General features: G+C 47.5%; 1 protein-coding gene across 5 annotated transcripts in view; it reads right to left on the bottom strand.

Moving 5' to 3' along the window:
- Positions 1-19,313, bottom strand: part of ATP13A1 (ATPase 13A1) — a 30,853-nt gene that overhangs the window by 7,904 nt on the left and 3,636 nt on the right. For all 5 annotated transcript variants that reach the window (XR_005223668.2, XR_005223667.2, XM_037888128.2 and 2 more), the window contains exons 2-17: positions 17,667-17,756; positions 17,097-17,287; positions 16,631-16,703; positions 15,864-16,019; positions 13,089-13,158; positions 12,283-12,389; positions 11,487-11,616; positions 11,150-11,205; positions 7,709-7,835; positions 7,317-7,454; positions 4,674-4,794; positions 3,108-3,265; positions 2,221-2,396; positions 1,626-1,736; positions 832-957; positions 215-323 (exon numbers count right to left, since the gene is read on the bottom strand). Coding sequence is in view for 3 of the 5 variants with exons in the window: in XM_037888128.2 (XP_037744056.1) it covers positions 215-323; positions 832-957; positions 1,626-1,736; positions 2,221-2,396; positions 3,108-3,265; positions 4,674-4,794; positions 7,317-7,454; positions 7,709-7,835; positions 11,150-11,205; positions 11,487-11,616; positions 12,283-12,389; positions 13,089-13,158; positions 15,864-16,019; positions 16,631-16,703; positions 17,097-17,287; positions 17,667-17,756 (1,939 nt within the window). In the remaining 2 variants the exon portion in view is untranslated. The remainder of the gene's footprint in view (positions 1-214; positions 324-831; positions 958-1,625; positions 1,737-2,220; positions 2,397-3,107; positions 3,266-4,673; positions 4,795-7,316; positions 7,455-7,708; positions 7,836-11,149; positions 11,206-11,486; positions 11,617-12,282; positions 12,390-13,088; positions 13,159-15,863; positions 16,020-16,630; positions 16,704-17,096; positions 17,288-17,666; positions 17,757-19,313) is intronic.

Here is a 19,313-nt window from a genome sequence, read left to right as displayed (position 1 = left end):
TTACACATCTGATGAAGTGAGCTGTAGCTCACGAAAGCTTATGCTCAAATAAATTGGTTAGTCTCTAAGGTGCCACAAGTCCTCCTTTTCTTTCTGCAAATACAGACTAACACGGCTGCTACTCTGAAACCTGTTACACCCCAGTGACCTGTGCAGGCACCCAGGCTGGATACTACATCAGAACAGGCCTGTTGGCTGGGCTGGGATCCATCACCTTTGCTGTGGGGAGGCTGCAGGATGAGGGTGTGATCTTTCTGGATGAAGTGGAGTTCCTGGGCCACATGGCAGGCAGTGAGCGGATTGTCCCCTGTGATCATCACTACCTGAGAGAGGGAAACAGGTAGGATCACACGAGGTTACCGTGGAGGTCACGCTACATGCGCATGGCCTTAGTTACACAGAACAGAGAGAAGTTCCTGGACGCTGACCAGGTTCCACCTGAGACACTAATAATCATAGGTGCTTTGTACAGCACCTTGTCCGGAAATTCAACCACCGGGGCAAGGCAGAGTTATTAGCCAGTGCCCCCACCCATCATAGTACTTAAATCAAGACTGGATGTTTTCCTGAGACAGCTGCTCTGGGAATTACATTGGGTCAGGTCTCTGGCCTGTGCTCTGCAGTGGGTCAGACCAGATGATCACAGTGGTCCCTTCTGGCTTTGGACTCTACGAATGACGCTCAGCTAAGGGCAGCGGCTGCCCCTCCCACGCCCTGCAATCCTGGAAGAGGCTTGTGCCAGCCGAGTCGCTCAGGCGTTTACACGGTCCCAGGAGTTCAGTCACAAGCAAAGCGGCTTGCAGGAGCTCGTTTCCTCCTGCAGACACTCACATGGTGCGATGCATTCTGGATCTCCCGGATGACGGGCTTGGAATCAGCTTTGAGAGGACAGGAGACCACAATGAAGCCGACAAATCGCAGGTCACATTCCAGAGCCTCGCGCTTGAACTCTCGCACCTTCCATGGAAAAGAACCACACCGGAGTGTTACGTGCCGTCTCACGAGCAGTGAGACCCCCATCCACTGCAGACCGTCCTGACTGGGAACGCCAGGGGCAGCCTGAGGTGCATGGAATGATTCTGGATTCTCCCTCCGCTGCCCTAGAGACAGCATCCCTTTTGGTAATATAGTCACCGCCCCCCTTTCTGAGCCTCCCCAGCTTTCCTCCCACAGGCATATCATCCCTGTTTTACAAGTGGGGAAACCGAGGCAAGGCAAAGCAGAGGAAGGTGCCCACGGTTACACAAGTAGTCAGTGCCAGAACTGAAAATAGAAACCAGGAGACCTGAGCCACAGTCCCTTGGAGCTAATAAGCAAATAAATAAATAAAATAAAATCAACAGGATTCAGGTATAAAAAAACCAAAGCAGTTACAGATTCATCTGTGGCTTATGACAATCGTCTCCCTATGAGGTGTCTGTGCCACCCCCTCTCATGTGGGCACCTTCCTTTGGGTGGGTGCTCTGACTTTAGGGGCCCAGGCACAGAGCCAGGGGTGCTGGAACAATTTTTATAGTAGGGGTGATGATGACGGAAACCACATATTTGGGTTATTACTAATACTTCAGGCCAGTGGGTGTGGCAGTGCCCTTCATTCCAGCAGCACTGCCTGGAGCCAAGCGTACCTGCTGATGAGTGAGGTGCCCCAGCTCTTTGCAGCCAAGCGCGAGCACCCTCGCCCCCTCACGTGCGATTTCTGTGTGCATGGTGCGGTAGCTGCTCGGGCACTGAGAGAACTGCAGAAAAAGAGGGGGCGGGGCGGAAACAGCTTGTTAAACACTATATGCAGGTTACAATGCTTCATATCAAATACACAGTGAAGCAGAGGAGCCTCCCTGCCTGAGTAGGGGTGAGGCAAGCGGGGAGCTCAAAGAAGCAACAAATATCCCCACCGAGGGCAGGAGAGTGACTTTATCTGATATTCACCCTTCTGCTGCCATTTGTATTTGCAGGTCTGAGAACAAGCACAGAGTGGCCAGGAACATCACACACTGAGCCACCCTTGATTTAACTAGGATTAATGTTGAGCCTCTGCAGTGGAGACTGTTTTTACATTGGGGGGGGGCGTCTGGGCCCATTTTCAGGACATAATTCATGTTCTGGATTTGAGGATGGAGTCACACAAACCCAGGCAAGCTTGTGGAGGCCCCATGAACTGATTCCCATTTTAGGACACATCTTGCTGTCGTAAAGCCCATTCCGTGCGTGTGCTGCGCTCACCATTGCATGCAGGGTCTCTGGGGCCCCTTTCACAGCCGCAATGTAACAGAGATCAGTCGAGCCAATCTTCTCATATGAAGCCAAGACAGACATTCTTTTCAGGGCACTGGCAAAATGAAAGCGCTGGTGAATTTTCAGTCCCTGAGTTTTAATACTTCTGGGGAAAACTTTCTCATCTGGAAACAAACAGATCGGGAAATCCAGAAAGGTTTCTCAGCATTGCAAGCAGCATCACTTCCCTCAGCTCCCAGGAACGAATCATTCACTACAAACAAACAAGTCTCCCCACCCAAGCCTTGCAGCATGGTGATGACGGAAGTTCTGGCCCCAGTGACTGAGGGATGGAATTGCCTGGACCACCTCTGTGGATCTGAGCAAAGAGCTGCTTCTGAGCATGCCACATCTGCAGCACAAGGTGGATTTCTAAATTTAGGCTACATCTGCAGGAGGAGCTGGGGTGTGATGCCCAGCTTGCATACGTAGCATAGCTGCTATCGCACGGGCAGCTGCCGCACATTTTAGCCATGCCAAGTGCAACCCACCTGATCCCCACTGGCACACACTCGCTTACTGCCTGTGCGTCTAGCGCACGTGTACCTCAGCAGCTTGCGTACGCAGGCTGTCCCTGCAGAAATCCTGCGCAACGTCTCCCGCAGCCCTTCCACAGCAGTGCCAGAGCACTCACCAGGGTTTACGCAGGGCAAAGCTCACCCCAGGCAGAAGACCACTACAAAGCTCACGTAAGTCTACAAAGGGGGGGTGAATTTCACCCACAAGAATGGAATTGGGAGGAGCAGCTTTATCATCACTAATATCTACACACACACACGGGCTCTGGTATCAGTTTGTGCAACTGGACACACGTAGGAATTGGCCATTGTCTCTACCTTTGGTTAGAGTCCAATCCACAGCCATCAGCATTGCTTTCTCTAACGGATCTCCCACCAACGTCCCGTCATCCAACTGGACCAAGGAATGGCAAGTGGCAATCACTCGGTGGGTTTCTACAGGAATGTCAGACACTGGCGTCACTTCCTTCCCATCCCTACAGTGGGGAGAGACTACGTTAATAGGCTTGGACAGGCCATCAAAGCCATACGTCTTCTACAGTTTCTCCAAGCAAATAATTACCGTCCTAGTGCCCTAAACAGTTAGTGCTTCTCATGCCAACAGCAAAGCTGTGGGAAAGCTGGCTCAATGACTCAGCTTCTCGATGCTGCAGCTACAGCCACTGCCCCTGAGCAATCCTAATTGAGCAGATTCCTCAAAGAAGAGGCCTTAACTGGCACACCGAAGAAGTGCTGCACAAGGCAACTGAATGCACATGCAACATACCACCCTGTCTAGCTGGGTCTGCTCAGACAGATGTGTATTGTACTGCGATTACATCGCGTGCGACCTCCAAAGGGTTTTTTCTAGTGCAAGAAGTCACTCTAAACTGCTCTCCCCACACAGTCACCTGCGTGTTAGACAACAGGCAGAACACATACCACTCAGTGGCCAGGCTACATTATGAGATGGGGAAAGTGAGGGCTACATGCATGCAGGGGTGGTTATGTCACCTGGGCAACGTCCCACGCTCACTGTAGCCAATTAACAAACTCCCAGGACACAAGAGGTTTTAAACCATTTCTCATAAGCCTGAGAACAAGTGGGCACGAAATCACAAGTGTTTGTTGTTTACAACAGCTGCACCTGCTCGTCATTCACTGTAACCCCTTTGACTAGAGCGTGTGGATATCACTCAGCCTCGCTCACCAGGCTGTCGTTCATTCTGTAAGTAACTACTCCGACCTCTGAAATATTTTGGTTACAGTGATTTTATATATTTATTTTCCACATTTCCATAGTGTGAGGACTTCTGACTCCGCAGTGTACAAGTCACAACATTCCCATAATCCTGAGGGGTAAGATTTAAAATGAAATAAACCAGAGGGGTTTTTCTATGAGGGACTCTGCCATTCGGGTGCAGCTCATGCGGGGCAGGGGCTGCATGCTGGTGCAGAGAGGCACAGGGGGTTTTAGCAATTAAGAACATACTTATGAAATCCCAAATGAAGAACCAAATTCAAGGGCTCTGATGCTGCAAATTGCTGCACAAGTGCCATAGCCAGAGAACTTGCAGGATCCCTCTTCCCCTAGCCTAGAACCTGCTTCTGGCTCATCTCTTTCACCCCCCTAATTCATCCTCTCTGCCCCACTGGACTGGCCCTTCGCCTGCAGTTGAGGGAAGCTCTCGCTGGGGCTGGAGCCTAGGCCTCCATTGTTCAACTGTCACCCACATCTGATTACGCAGGATTTGGTATGTTGGATCACTGGCCCACTCAGTCATGCATCCCGGCTCTGACAGGGCCCACTACCAGACGCTAAAAAGGCAGTGAACCCCCATCGCACACTGAGCCAACTGTACAATATGGTTAACGTTACCTATGGGAACCCATCCCATGGCTTACCTGAGCCCAGCCACACCTCTTACCACCAGGTGGTCACTGGTAAGGGTGCCAGTTTTGTCAAAGCAGCAAACCTGAACTTTCCCAGCAAAGGGAATTCGGAAAGGTTCTGTGCAGTACACATCTGAAAGAGAGGAGATGGGACCCTGTAATGTATCAGAGACACAGCAAGGGCATGTAGGGGTCCTCAGTAGAATCATAGAATCATAGAATCATAGAATATCAGGGTTGGAAGGGACCCCAGAAGGTCATCTAGTCCAACCCCCTGCTCAAAGCAGGACCAAGTCCCAGTTAAATCATCCCAGCCAGGGCTTTGTCAAGCCTGACCTTAAAAACCTGTAAGGAAGGAGATTCTACCACCTCCCTAGGTAACGCATTCCAGTGTTTCACCACCCTCTTAGTGAAAAAGTTTTTCCTAATATCCAATCTAAACCTCCCCCATTGCAACTTGAGACCATTACTCCTCGTTCTGTCATCTGCTACCATTGAGAACAGTCTAGAGCCATCCTCTTTGGAACCCCCTTTCAGGTAGTTGAAAGCAGCTATCAAATCCCCCCTCATTCTTCTCTTCTGCAGACTAAACAATCCCAGCTCCCTCAGCCTCTCTTCATAAGTCATGTGCTCTAGACCCCTAATCATTTTTGTTGCCCTTCGCTGGACTCTTTCCAATTTATCCACATCCTTCTTGTAGTGTGGGGCCCAAAACTGGACACAGTACTCCAGATGAGGCCTCACCAGTGTCGAATAGAGGGGAACGATCACGTCCCTCGATCTGCTCGCTATGCCCCTACTTATACATCCCAAAATGCCATTGGCCTTCTTGGCAACAAGGGCACACTGCTGACTCATATCCAGCTTCTCGTCCACTGTCACCCCTAGGTCCTTTTCCGCAGAACTGCTGCCTAGCCATTCGGTCCCTAGTCTGTAGCGGTGCATTGGGTTCTTCCGTCCTAAGTGCAGGACCCTGCACTTATCCTTATTGAACCTCATCAGATTTCTTTTGGCCCAATCCTCCAATTTGTCTAGGTCCTTCTGTATCCTATCCCTCCCCTCCAGCGTATCTACCACTCCTCCCAGTTTAGTATCATCCGCAAATTTGCTGAGAGTGCAATCCACACCATCCTCCAGATCATTTATGAAGATATTGAACAAAACGGGCCCCAGGACCGACCCCTGGGGCACTCCACTTGACACCGGCTGCCAACTAGACATGGAGCCATTGATCACTACCCGTTGAGCCCGACAATCTAGCCAGCTTTCTACCCACCTTATAGTGCATTCATCCAGCCCATACTTCCTTAACTTGCTGACAAGAATGCTGTGGGAGACCGTGTCAAAAGCTTTGCTAAAGTCAAGAAACAATACATCCACTGCTTTCCCTTCATCCACAGAACCAGTAATCTCATCATAAAAGGCGATTAGATTAGTCAGGCATGACCTTCCCTTGGTGAATCCATGCTGACTGTTCCTGATCACTTTCCTCTCCTCTAAGTGCTTCAGGATTGATTCTTTGAGGACCTGCTCCATGATTTTTCCAGGGACTGAGGTGAGGCTGACTGGCCTGTAGTTCCCAGGATCCTCCTTCTTCCCTTTTTTAAAGATGGGCACTACATTAGCCTTTTTCCAGTCATCCGGGACTTCCCCCGTTCGCCACGAGTTTTCAAAGATAATGGCCAAGGGCTCTGCAATCACAGCCGCCAATTCCTTCAGCACTCTCGGATGCAATTCGTCCGGCCCCATGGACTTGTGCACGTCCAGCTTTTCTAAATAGTCCCTAACCACCTCTATCTCTACAGAGGGCTGGCCATCTCTTCCCCATTTTGTGATGCCCAGCGCAGCAGTCTGGGAGCTGACCTTGTTAGTGAAAACAGAGGCAAAAAAAGCATTGAGTACATTAGCTTTTTCCACATCCTCTGTCACTAGGTTGCCTCCCTCATTCAGTAAGGGGCCCACACTTTCCTTGGCTTTCTTCTTGTTGCCAACATACCTGAAGAAACCCTTCTTGTTACTCTTGACATCTCTTGCTAGCTGCAGCTCCAGGTGCGATTTGGCCCTCCTGATATCTTTCCTACATGCCCGAGCAATATTTTTATACTCTTCCTAGGATCTTTTCCACAACATACAAACCAAAAACCACGGTGCTCAGCCACACTTTACTTAACAACCTCAAACCTTCTGCTCTGTAGCTTGTGACGTTAAGGTCGGATTTAGCCCCAAAGGAAGAGTGGTGATCGGTTTGGAGGCCGTTTACCCAGCTAGGTTCTTAGTGAGGCACCCATTGCTACGGGTCAGAACATTTGTTGAAAAAGCAACCGAACTTGGACTTTTGAGTGGGAGCTTGTTTCCCCCATGCACTCTACTTAGGAGCTATTTCCACGTTTCAAAACAGTGTGAACCACCTCCACCCCGAGAGACACCTCCCTGCTTTGAATGACACAGGAATCCTGCAGACACACAGCACATACGGCGAACCAGGCGGGCACGGGACCCAACCCAGTTATTGCTATTTGGAGAGAGGAGGTTGCCATGGTATATAAAAGCCAGCAATTTCACACACTTTATGTGGCCAAGTGCTGCAGTCCCGGGGGTACTGGACACCAGAGTGCACAGTCTGTTTCTATTCCTGCTTCTGGGCTTAGTACTTACAGAGCTTGGCCAGGGCAATAAGGGAGGTGTTGACAGCCAGAGAAAGTTCAATGGGAAGTTCGGGTGGAACTACTGAAGTCAGTATTAAAGTGCATTCCAGAAAGAGTTTGTATCGATTCCTGCTTGGATCCTTGGTGCCTACAAAATAAAACCAGAGACATGCTGCCTCTCCGCTCCAGACAAGGTGCCACACAACAACAAGATGGACGTATTGGGGGCACACACTACTGAGGAATTTGGGAGAAAAATGGAATAAGTCACGGCTCATGCCCACACACAGAAACAGCCCAGCTTCTTCAGCTCCCATTCCCCTTCCCAGCCAATACACCAGTAGCTATTCCTACACTCCTGGCAAAAGCTAGCTCCCAGGGTGAGGTCCAAAGAGTGCTCACCTTCAATCCACACATACGCAGCAGCAGCAATGGCAAAGACCAGAAGGAACAGGATGAAAATAAAGGTCTCCAAGTTGTTGGCTGTCACTCTTTTCACCCCAAAGAGGATTGTTCGCAGCAGCTTCCCCTGAAAGGAGAACTGCCTTCAATGCAAGAAGCAAGTTCTGCAGCATGCAGTACAGTTTCTTGTAAAATACATGACAAATGTATAAAATTAAAAGGAGTACTTGTGGCACCTTAGAGACTAACCAATTTATTTGAGCATAAGCTTTCGTGAGCTGCAGCTCACTTCATCGGATGCATGCAGTGGAAGCTTACGCTCAAATAAATTGGTTAATCTCTAAGGTGCCACAAGTCCTCCTTTTCTTTTTGCGAATACAGACTAACACGGCTGCTACGCTGAAACCTGTATAAAATTAACACAGCCTTCATTCTGACTCTCTGCTGTTGCTGCATGTGATACATTCCATTCACTGGCCCACCACAATGATTGCCAGTGCAACGCCACCCACAGGCAGGATTTTAGCATGCCAATCAGTTGGTCAGTTAAGTGTGTTTCTCACTGCTCTTTATTTAAGCGGTCTTGACTTTCCATCCATCAGATTTAAAAAAGCTTATTACCTTGCACTTGTCTGGTGTTTACAAACACACCTCAACACCCATGGACAGTAACTGTTATTATACAATAATCTGTTCAAAGTCCTAGTGGCACTCAGGATTAGAACTCTGGAATCCTGACTCGGAGTCCAGGTTCTATCCTCTAGACCAGAGGCCAACCTGCACCTGAGAAGTAGCCAGAATTTACCAATGCGCATTGCCAAAGAGATACAGTGACACATCATCAGCAGCCTCCCACCAGCGCCCCCCTCCTCCCCCCGGCACCTAACCCTCCATCTCTGTGCCTCTGGCTGGCCACAATCAGCTGTTTTGTGGTGTGCAGGAGGCGGGGGGGGGGGGGGGGGGGGAGGAGCAAGGGCGCAGCAGACTAAGGGGAAGGAGCGGGGGCCTTAGGGGAAGGAGTGGGGGGGGGGGGGGGAGAGGGCCTGGGGCAGAGCCAGGGGTTGAGCAGTGAGCACCCTGTAGCACATTGGAAAGTTGGCGCCTGTAGCTCCAGCCCCGGAGTTGGAGCCTCATATTAACCTCTGAGGAGCCGCATGTGGCTTGAGCCACAGGCTGGCCATTCCTGCTCTAGACCAGGGGCCAGCAACCTATGGCATGTGTGCCAAAGGTAGCATGCAAGCTGATTTTCAGTGGCACTCACACTGCCCGGGTCCTGGCCTCGGGGCTCCACTGCTGGCCTGCGGTCCCAGCCACTGGCCCCGCTCAGCCTGCTGCTGGCCTGGGTCCCGGGCGCTGGCCCCCTGCTCCCTGGGGTCCCGGGCGCTGGCCCGGGGCTCTGCTCATGGCCTCGGCGCAGCGCTCTGCAGCCGCCCCCAGCCGTGGCCCACTGGCCCCAGCCTGGTGCAGTAAGGGGTGCAGACAAGAGCAAGAGGGGGCAGAGCTCAGCACCTCCACCTTAAAAATATCCCACTGGCACTGGAAAAATTTTTAAGTCCTGATTTGCTGCTTATATCACACCACATGGAACAGCGCACTGCATTTGACATTGTGCATGCCGTCTGTCTTGATTCCCCCCCCCCCCACTGTGAGTTGAGGGGTACATTTGACGAAATGTCAGCTCCTAAGAAAGCAAAGTTAGATGTCCGTTCATTTCAGCCTTCTTGGACAGACACATCTGGATTTATTCAAAAGAAGGACCATACCGTTTGTGCTTTCTGTTGTGAAAGTGTTGTCTGTCACACATCAAGTGTTCGACGACATTTTGAAATGAAGCACAAGAAAACCTTTCTTGATGAAGCAGACGACTGAATCGATCAAAAGGCAGTAGCAGGATATGAGAAGCAAAGCAGTGTTTTTAAATGCTTACTTGTAAGTAAAAATCAAGCTACAGAAGGAAGTTACAAGATTGCACAGTGCACTACAAAAAACGGAAAGCCGTTTACAGATGGGGAATATATAAAAAGTTTTTCTCAGCAGTTGGGAGGTTTTGTTCAATGATTTGCCAAATAAAGATGCGATTGTATCTAGAATAAAAGAACTGCCTATCTCTGCCAGAACAGTTGAGAGATGCGTAAGCAAATGGCAGAAAACATTAACAAAAAGCAGACGACTGCATTAAAAGACACAGCAGTTGCAGTTGATGAGAGCATGGATACAAACGACGTTCCGCGTTTGGCAGTTGTTGCAAGATATTGTGCTTCTGATGAAATCCAAGAGGAACTTTGTTGCCTAAAACCCCTGCATGACACAACAAAGGGGCTTCCCCCTTTGTTGTATATAGTGGAAAGTTTTGAAAACCATTTTGAAGAAAGAGGAGTTGACATCAGAAAAATATTTTGTGTGACAACAGATGGTGCTCCTGCCATGGTCGGAAAACAGAAGGGATTTGTAAAGTTACTTGAAGATCAGATTGGCCACCCGATAATCAAATTTCACTGTACCATCCATCAAGAAAACCTGTGTGCTAAAATTTCTAATTCAGAGCTTAATAATGTGATGAATACAGTGGTGCAAATTGTGGACTTCCTTGTTGCTCGATCTGCTTTGACTCACAGACAGTTTCAAGCACTGCTAGACGAGATGGACAGTGCTTATAACGCCATTCCACTTCACAGCAACATTCAGTGGCTGAGTTGTGGCCAGGTTTTGGTGCGCTTTGTAAACTGTTTTGATGCAATCAAGGCCTTTTTGTCGGAAAAAGCACAAAACTACCCTGAACTGGATGATGACAAATGGCTGTGTAAGCTCATGTTTCTAACAGACATCACCGCTCACCTAAACTCAACCTCTGTCTCCAGGGTGCAGGGCAAATGGTTCTGGATCTTTATGAAGCCTGGAAGGCATTTGTTGTAAAACTAGCAGTTTTTTCTTGGGATATTCGAACTTTGACTTTCCACTACTTCCAACACATAAAAGAGCTATCGACACGTTGCACCGTCAGTGTCAATGAGATTGGAATGTACATGCAAGAACTGGAATCAGAATTTTCTGACAGATTTCAAGATTTCCAGCGATTTGGTCCAATGCTTTCTTTTTTAATTAAACCTCAAAAGTTCAACGAAAGCTACTTGGATATGTCTGTATTTCAGTGGATGGGTGCTGAAGATTTCGAAATGCAGCTCATTCAGTTAAAAAGCTCAGAATTGTGGGCATTAAAGTTTAGAGATCTGCGGAGTGCACTTAAAGCTACCGAGAGAGATCATGGGGCCTCTATTCTGACCTGCCGGACGTCCCTGCCAGTGAAATTTAACTGTTTGAAGAAAATTGCGTTCGCTGATACAGACTAACACAGCTACCACTCTGAAACCTGATTTGGATTTCTCTCCAGCAATTGATCAGAACTATCTCCCTTAAACAGGCGTTCTCTCATGCACTTCTTACCTGAGATGTGTTGAATCCCGTTCTCAGAACGTATGCCACGCACCCGTTATCAACAGCTGGAACAGGAGCAGTAACAACAGCATTAAGCTCTGTAGAGATCTTTTTTACACACACATTATAGCTAGAACAAAATTGGGGCTGCATGATCCTCTCACCCTCCAGGAGAACACGGTGGCCTTCAGCAAAAGATTATTTCATTTTAACACTGAATTTCAGCTGCCATCTAAAAGGGCAGGGTGACAAACTCAGCACCATCACTAGAAGCTATTGTTTAAAAGGAGTGGGCCAGGCCATGGCATTCCATCTGACCAAAGCCTTCTGCTTGGCAAGTACATACGTTTCAGTCCCGTGCTGGCTTTCTGGGGTGGAATGTGCTGCACGACCTTTGTTCCCCCAAATATGATGTGCAGTCTGGCGTCTGTCTGCATGTCCAAGACATGCTCTGGACTGAGATCCTCAATGGGCTCCTGAATGAGAGAATTCGGGACTCAGAGAAGCAGGACTTGTTTCCAGTTAGTTGCCAACAACTGGACTCATAACGCTGCTCTACGGTCCCATCTCCATGAGGCACTCTCAGCTCCCCTGCGGGCGGTCTGCAGGAACTAACTCTGGACTTGAACAGGATACTTAGCTTCTGCCTTTGTCCTAGCTCAGATGCCTGGTACCCATGAGAATCCTGGGGTCAGAGGATTTGCTCACACTTGGATCACCGGCCTCAACAGGGAGGCTATTCTAAATGTTATTTTATCATGTTTAAATCACGCACTGGCATAAAAATAAGGGAGATTCACTGGGTTTGAAGCTCTCTGTGCTCGTCCCTCCCCTGTCTGCCCAGTCAAAGCAGCCCAGACTGGGGAATGTGGGGGAGTGCTGGGCTGTGCCCACACCCTGCAATCCAGCCGCAGCCACAGCCAGACAAAACAGACATTCTGTTTCTCATTTACTAGATCATCAATCATGGATATGAGGGTGGATAACACTCAGACAGACCCGGATTTTCTGGGCCAGAGTTTACACAAAGATTGATCTGCACCTATAAACCCTGCACTGTTTAGATGCTGCGGTGGCTGGAATGAAACTTGGTATGTAAACAATGAAGACGTATCAAGCATTACTGGGGACCTGTCTCTCACCTTCATCTGAGGCACAGACTCTCCAGTCAGCATGGCTTCATCCACAATGCACTTTCCACGGAGCAAGAGCACATCACATGGCACTAGGTTCTCATGAGGAGATCGGCCTGAAATCAAGAGAGCAAAGCTTAGAAGTAGCTCACTGTGAGAACTAGCCATTGTTAGCCCGTTTGTCTGGCAGGATGCAATTCCCCTTTGCTTTGGCTGAGATGCGGAGGATTTCTAAGGGCAAGTCGCACTTGCAAGTTCCCAAATCTGTCCCATGACCTTCACCAAAACACAAGCTTTGACGTGAACCAGAAGGGTCATAAAAGCCCGAGATAGCATTGAAACTAGAGGGATTTAAAAGTAAAGGAGCACAATTCTTACTGCCATTCAAGCTTTAGACTGGGACAATACTCCTGGGGCAATGCAATCTAAAAAAGAGTCACAGTACAGAGGTGGGGACAGCATCCTGTTCCCCCTCGTCCTTCATCCCCATCCTCAGCTTTTGGATGGAACTTTCCACTCTTAGAACCTCTGATATGAAGCATGGCAGCTATGGCTGATTTTAGTCCTAATATTTAGACTCCAATCTTGGAGAATAAAGTTAGAGATCTGTGGGATTGGAACTTGAGGGACTCTCTCTCTCTCAGGCCTGTGAATTTTCAGCCATTCATGGTCATTTAAAGATTCTTTGTTGGAATTTTTATGGACATTTTGATAGGGTTGAATTGTAAATTTAATTAATCTCAGTCAATACATGCATGTAGAAGTGATTTGATTTCATAAGGGCTTTTGATTGTGTCAAGCATGCAGGCAGTTACCAATGGAAACAATATCCCCTGGGATGATCTCATCACTGGAAATGGGACGCCACTTCCGGTTTCTGTAAACCTGCAGAACAAAAGCAATGTGAGAAAGAGCACTTAGATATTACAGAGAAGGGTGCTAGAGAAACGTACGACAGGAGAGAGAGCGACAGATCACAAGACAACTACAACAAAAGCCCCGCTCCTCACATAAATGGTGAATCTGCATAAACGGTCTCCTCAACCCAGCTATCCACAAACCATCCCTGAGTTTACAGTTTGGAAAAAACTGTTATTTCCCATTACTACCCCGTGGAAACGCAGAGTTGAAGTCTCTTTCCCTTCCTTGGGCACAGAGTGTTTTGTTGCCGTAGGTGCTCATTCTGTGTGTGTCTCTGTCTGTATATTTACACATGAAATTATATTTTTTATATAACACACAAGAATCACATGCACTTTCCAAACAGATACAAGAAAAAGAAAGAAAAGGAGGACTTGTGGCACCTTAGAGACTAACCAATTTATTTGAGCATAAGCTTACGTGAGCTACAGCTCACTTCATCGGATGCATTCAGTGGAAAATACAGTGGGGAGATTTATATACATAGAGAACATGAAACAATGGGTGTTACCATATACACTGTAACAAGAGTGATCACTTAAGATGAGCTATTACCAGCGGGGGGGGGGGGGGGGGGGAACCGTTTGTAGTGATAATCAAGGTGGGCCATTTCCAGCAGTTAACAAGAACGTCGGGGGGGGGGGGGAAATAAACAAGGGGAAATAGTTTTACTTTGTATAATGACTCAACCACTCCCAGTCTCTATTCAAGCCTAAGTTAATTGTATCCAGTTTGCAAATTAATTCCAATTCAGCAGTCTCTCGTTGGAGTCTGTTTTTGAAGTCTTTTTGTTGAAGAATTGCCACTTTTAGCTCAGAAATCGAGTGACCAGAGAGACTGAATTGTTCTCTGACTGGTTTATGAATGGTTTGTCTCTGTCTGAAGGGTTGGAGCAAATGCAGTTGTATCGTAGAGCTTGGCTGTAGACAATGGATCGTGTGGTGTGGTCTGGGTGAAAGCTGGAGGCATGTAGCTAGGAATAGCTCCAGCTTTCACCCAGACCACACCACACGATCCATTGTCTACAGCCAAGCTCTACGATACAACCGCATTTGCTCCAACCCCTCAGACAGAGACAAACACCTACAAGATCTCTATCAAGCGTTCTTACAACTACAATACTCACCTGCTGAAGTGAAGAAACAGATTGACAGAGCCAGAAGAGTACCCAGAAGTCACCTACTACAGGACAGGCCCAACAAAGAAAATAACAGAACGCCACCAGTTGTCACCTTCAGCCCCCAACTAAAACCTCTCCAACGCATTATCAAGGATCTATAACCTATCCTGAAGGACGACCCATCGCTCTCACAAATCTTGGGAGACAGGCCAGTCCTTGCCTAAAGACAGCCCCCCAACCTGAAGCAAATACTCACCAGCAACCAGACACCACACAACCGAACCACTAACCCAGGAACCTATCCTTGCAACAAAGCCCGTTGCCAACTGTGTCCACATATCTATTCAGGGGACACCATCTTAGGGCCTAATCACATCAGCCAGACTATCAGAGGCTCTTTCACCTGCACATCTACCAACGTGATATATGCCATCATGTGCCAGCAATGCCCCTCTGCCATGTACATTGGTCTAACTGGACAGTCTCTACGTAAAAGAATAAATGGACACAAATCAGACGTCAAGAATTAGAACATTCATAAACCAGTCGGAGAACGCTTCGATCTCTCTGGTCACTCGATTTCTGACCTAAAAGTGGCAATTCTTCAACAAAAAGACTTCAAAAACAGACTCCAACGAGAGACTGCTGAACTGGAATTAATTTGCAAATTGGATACAATTAACTTAGGCTTGAATAGAGACTGGGAGTGGTTGAGTCATTACACAAAGTAAAACTATTTCCCCTTGTTTATTCCCCCCCACCCCCCCACTGTTCCTCAGACGTTCTTGTTAACTGCTGGAAATGGCCCACCTTGATGATCACTACAAAAGGTTTTCTCCCCGCCCACACTCTCCTGCTGGTAATAGCTCATCTTAAGTGATCACTCTCCTTACAGTGTACATGATAAACACCCATTTTTTCATGTTCTGGGGTGTATATAAATCTCCCCACTGTATTTTCCACTGAATGCATCTGATGAAGTGAGCTGTAGCTCACGAAAGCTTATGCTCAAATAAATTTGTTAGTCTCTAAGGTGCCACAAGTACTCCTTTTCTTTTTGTGAATACAGACTAACACGGCTGTTATTCTGAAAAAAGAAAAAGAAAGCACCAGAGGAGAAGGGGATCAAATTTTGGGGCCCCAAGCTGAGCTGGGATCTTTTGGAATTGTTCCCAATCAATCGTCTTTCCCCCCGCTGAGCACACACAGGCGCAGTACATAATCTTGCTGTTTTATAATAAATCTGAACTTTAAAAAAAAAGATTAAAACTATTCAAAGGAAAAGGCCAAAGACTCCGAATAATTAGGCAAGAGTTAAACAAGTGCATGCAAAGGCAAAAGACATCAAAAGGCAAATTGGACATAAGAAAACAGGAAACTCAGGAAAATCTTGTTGTTCCCTCAGCAAGGTGTGCCTAATTTAGAGTGTAAACTCTGCTCTTTCTTACAGGCCATGTCTAAAGGGCCTTGCATGCTCTTGGGCTCTATATTAAACTCCCCAGTTTCTCAGTGCCGAGTTTCTGATCATCATCCCTCTGCGCTCACTTACCTGAATCATGTATGGTTTGTTGCCCATTTTTCGAATCTCTGACATATTTCTCATTTGCTGTTGGACCAGAGAAGCTTCAAATGCCACCAACATGGAGAGAGTGAAGACACTGTAGTACCAGTATTCATCCAGGCACCAGAGACCCACACAGAACACCTGGAGGAAAGAGATGTGGAAGCCATTCCAGCACTCATCCCATAAAGAAGCTAACATGTCCCTGAGAACTCAAGCCCATCAGTAGATCAGCATATCCTGTACCGTACACATGCTTGGACACTAGAATGTCACCGTAACAGCCCAGCAGCAGGAAACAGACAATATTAAATCGTTTTTTTAGCACCAGCGAAGAGTGTTGGCTTGCTGGGGATTGAACGCCTTTGTTCTCGACAGAATAGATACAGTCTGTGCAGTGACAAGGCAAACACCTCCTCGACATGCTGCTCTGCTAATGCACTTCTACCTTGACTCAGAGGGCCAGAAGGGCATTCTCTAGCCTCGGTCTTTGGCCTCTCTGCTGAGGCTACCAAAGGTGACGGTTCATGCCAGCTATGATGGGAACTGGACTAGAATCCACCACACACTGGACAGTAACAACTTTCACTTATGACTGACCAAAGATATGTCAGCCCCTAGCTCCCACAGCTGACACTGCAGTGTATGAATGGTGCACTTTTGGAAAGAGCCAGCTGATTTCAGATTCCCAAACTAAGATTGGAGGGAATTCCCTTCTTTGCACCCTAGGGACAACAGTTACAGCTTTTGTTTACCTGAAAGACGAAGAAAGGGGCCGTGGCTCTCTCTTTAAAGAGTTCCAAAAACTCTGGCACCACCATTTCTGCCCTGGGAAAGAATAAAATCCTTTTTAATCTTGGTGTTCTGGCCTCATGGCACCATCCCAACTCGAAAGCTACTGCAGTCTCTGGAGTGTGAACGGGAGGTTTTGTTCCCTTTTGTTCCCTTCTCTTCATTTACTCTTAGATGTAAGGGATTTGAATCTGTAACCAGGGCCCTTTCTGTGGTAAAGCCCAGATTTGATGCTGTTGTAGGAATTAGCTATCTCCTTCCTCCAGGGGATTTAGCGCCCAAAAACTTGATAATCTAGAGCAAGGACATTCAAAACCCACTGCCTGGAACCCCCCAATCCCTGAAATCCTTGTTAGTGAACATTACCCATGGACAGTTTGATGCCTACCGCTTCTGGTAAGCCCAGCTCCACCCCCGCCCAACACTCACTTGTTTGTGCCGTATTTCTTCTCAGCCATTCGGATCTCTCTGTCCTCCTGGTAGCCTCGGGCATTCTGGTAATAGGAGAGGGGGTGCTCCACAGGGAAAGCCACAGGGAGAAACTGTTTCCTGTCATCGACCTCATAAGAGTACTTAATTTTCTGAAACTCAAAGGAAAGGGCTTCCTGCCCATCTTCCCCCTGCAGGGATTATGCAGAAGGGAGGAGCATTTAGACTTTCACATCCAAGAGCCCTTACAGTAGGGCCACATCACTTCACATATACTACAGTGAACTGCAATTGCTGGGAAAGCTGGATTAGATGGGACCAACTGGACATTTACATCTTTTGTTCCTAAACAACATTGTCTGTGAGACTACAGGTGTTAGTTACAAATGTCGCACTTTCTAAAACCTCTTATTCCCTGCGTGTGACAGATATCAGCTGGCTTTCAGCCAAGCTCTAAAGTTTTAATTTAAATTAGCGGCTTTGGAAAGGCAGTTTGGAGATGTTTGCTAAGAAACAGCAGTTCCCAGGCAGCTGTCAGCTATTATAAAGAGCTGGAGTCTAAGTCTGTACCTGGTCTCGATGGAGTGGCACAAGCTCTGCAGATCCATTATTTGGGGTTGGCACAACTTTAGCTAATGTGGCTTTCCTAGGACTGGGTTCCTGAAAAACACAAAGCAAACATGCACTCTGTAAAGCAGGTCACAGACCCTAAAGGTCAGTGGAAGCCAGGAGGGGTCCATGTACAGTCATTATGAGACACTGAGCACCACTCAAACACAGAGAACATTCCTCTATTTTTACTAGCTTATCTGGACTTTTCATTGATATTTTAAAACCACGCAGGAAAGACCAACACTTGCAATGAAAAGTATCCTCATTCCTGACTCCCAAGGAAAGACTGAGTTCCTAGAATTCTTTGGAGGGGGTGGGGTTGGGGAGGAGGATGGGGAGAGTGAGACACAGGAATCAGGTGAACTTAGTCCAGCCAACATGCTGCAGAGGACAGAAAAGTGAATGGGAATAACTGCACGGCTTGAGATTCTGAATACAAAAACCATTAGCCACAAACTCTTCCCAGCCTAGCAATTGTTGACGGTCAGGTCACATCTCACTGGAAAGAAAGTTTCCCATAAATTTGATAAAGTCTCAGATTTGATCGACAAACTCAATGTCCCATTAACTTTGACATGATCAACACAGCTGCTCCTCAAACCGGGACCTCCATTTTTGAGTGCTCTAACGATGCCCAGTAAAAACCACAAGTATCGTCAGTGCAATCTCAACCCTTCCCTACATGCCTAGTTGCTGTCATCTGCACCTGGACCACTCTGTTGATGTACGCACACGCGCACCCTTAGGCAGCTAGGGAGCTGGGCACCTCACAGGACAGAGAAGACTTGGCTTTGCAGAGAGATGTTATTACAGAAGTTCTCTGTGACTGGGATGGATACATCTACGTCCTTGCAATATCAGAAAACCTTTGGTGCTGCTTTAAAACAAAGCACATGTGGGAAGTCCCCCAACAAAAATGAAGAGCCTGTTCCCAGAGACCTACCATTGCCATTCTAACAAAAATCACAAGCCATGTTCAAACAATGTCAAATGATCTCCCTTCTACTCAAGGCTACTGAGCTAGATTAGTGCAAACATCATAGAATTCACTCAACTTCTTGGGGACTCTGGCATGGAGGAACAATAGGGAGCTGAGGATCGTTATGATGAGCTCTGAAGATTCTTGGTGATGGACAGAGGGGGGAGACTGTTAAATTTAGACCCTTCATCATACAAGACTATTTGAAAGGATTCCCTTGTTAACTGTTTCCCGGTTTTGTCACCAATTTTTGAGTTTTGTGTTCAGACATAATGGAGAGAAAAGGCTGACTACAGGTTGTGGTGGTTGGGAAGATGTAATCCGATTGTATCTTCAGTTCCTTGTGGGCATCAGACAGCTAAGTATTAGGAGAGAGACCTTTCTGACAGTGAGATGTATTAGGCTGCAGAATCTCGTAAAAGGAGTGATGGAAGCCTCCCTGTTGGGCAAACTAAGCAAAGGACTGGAGAACAACCCTGTCCTGGCCTCGAGGATCAGGAAAGTGGAATAGATGGAAACCAACAGGGCTTTTCCATCTGCCAGTATAATGAAGTCTCAACTGACATTTAGCAATATTGGGAGAGCCTGTGAATAGACAATATATACTCATGGAAAAAGGAAAATTC

The sequence above is a fragment of the Chelonia mydas genome, chromosome 20, assembly GCF_015237465.2.
Source record: "Chelonia mydas isolate rCheMyd1 chromosome 20, rCheMyd1.pri.v2, whole genome shotgun sequence".
NCBI lineage: Eukaryota > Metazoa > Chordata > Testudines > Cheloniidae > Chelonia > Chelonia mydas.
The sequence above is the reverse complement of the archived record's forward strand: the minus strand, read 5'-3'. Positions and strand labels throughout refer to the sequence as shown.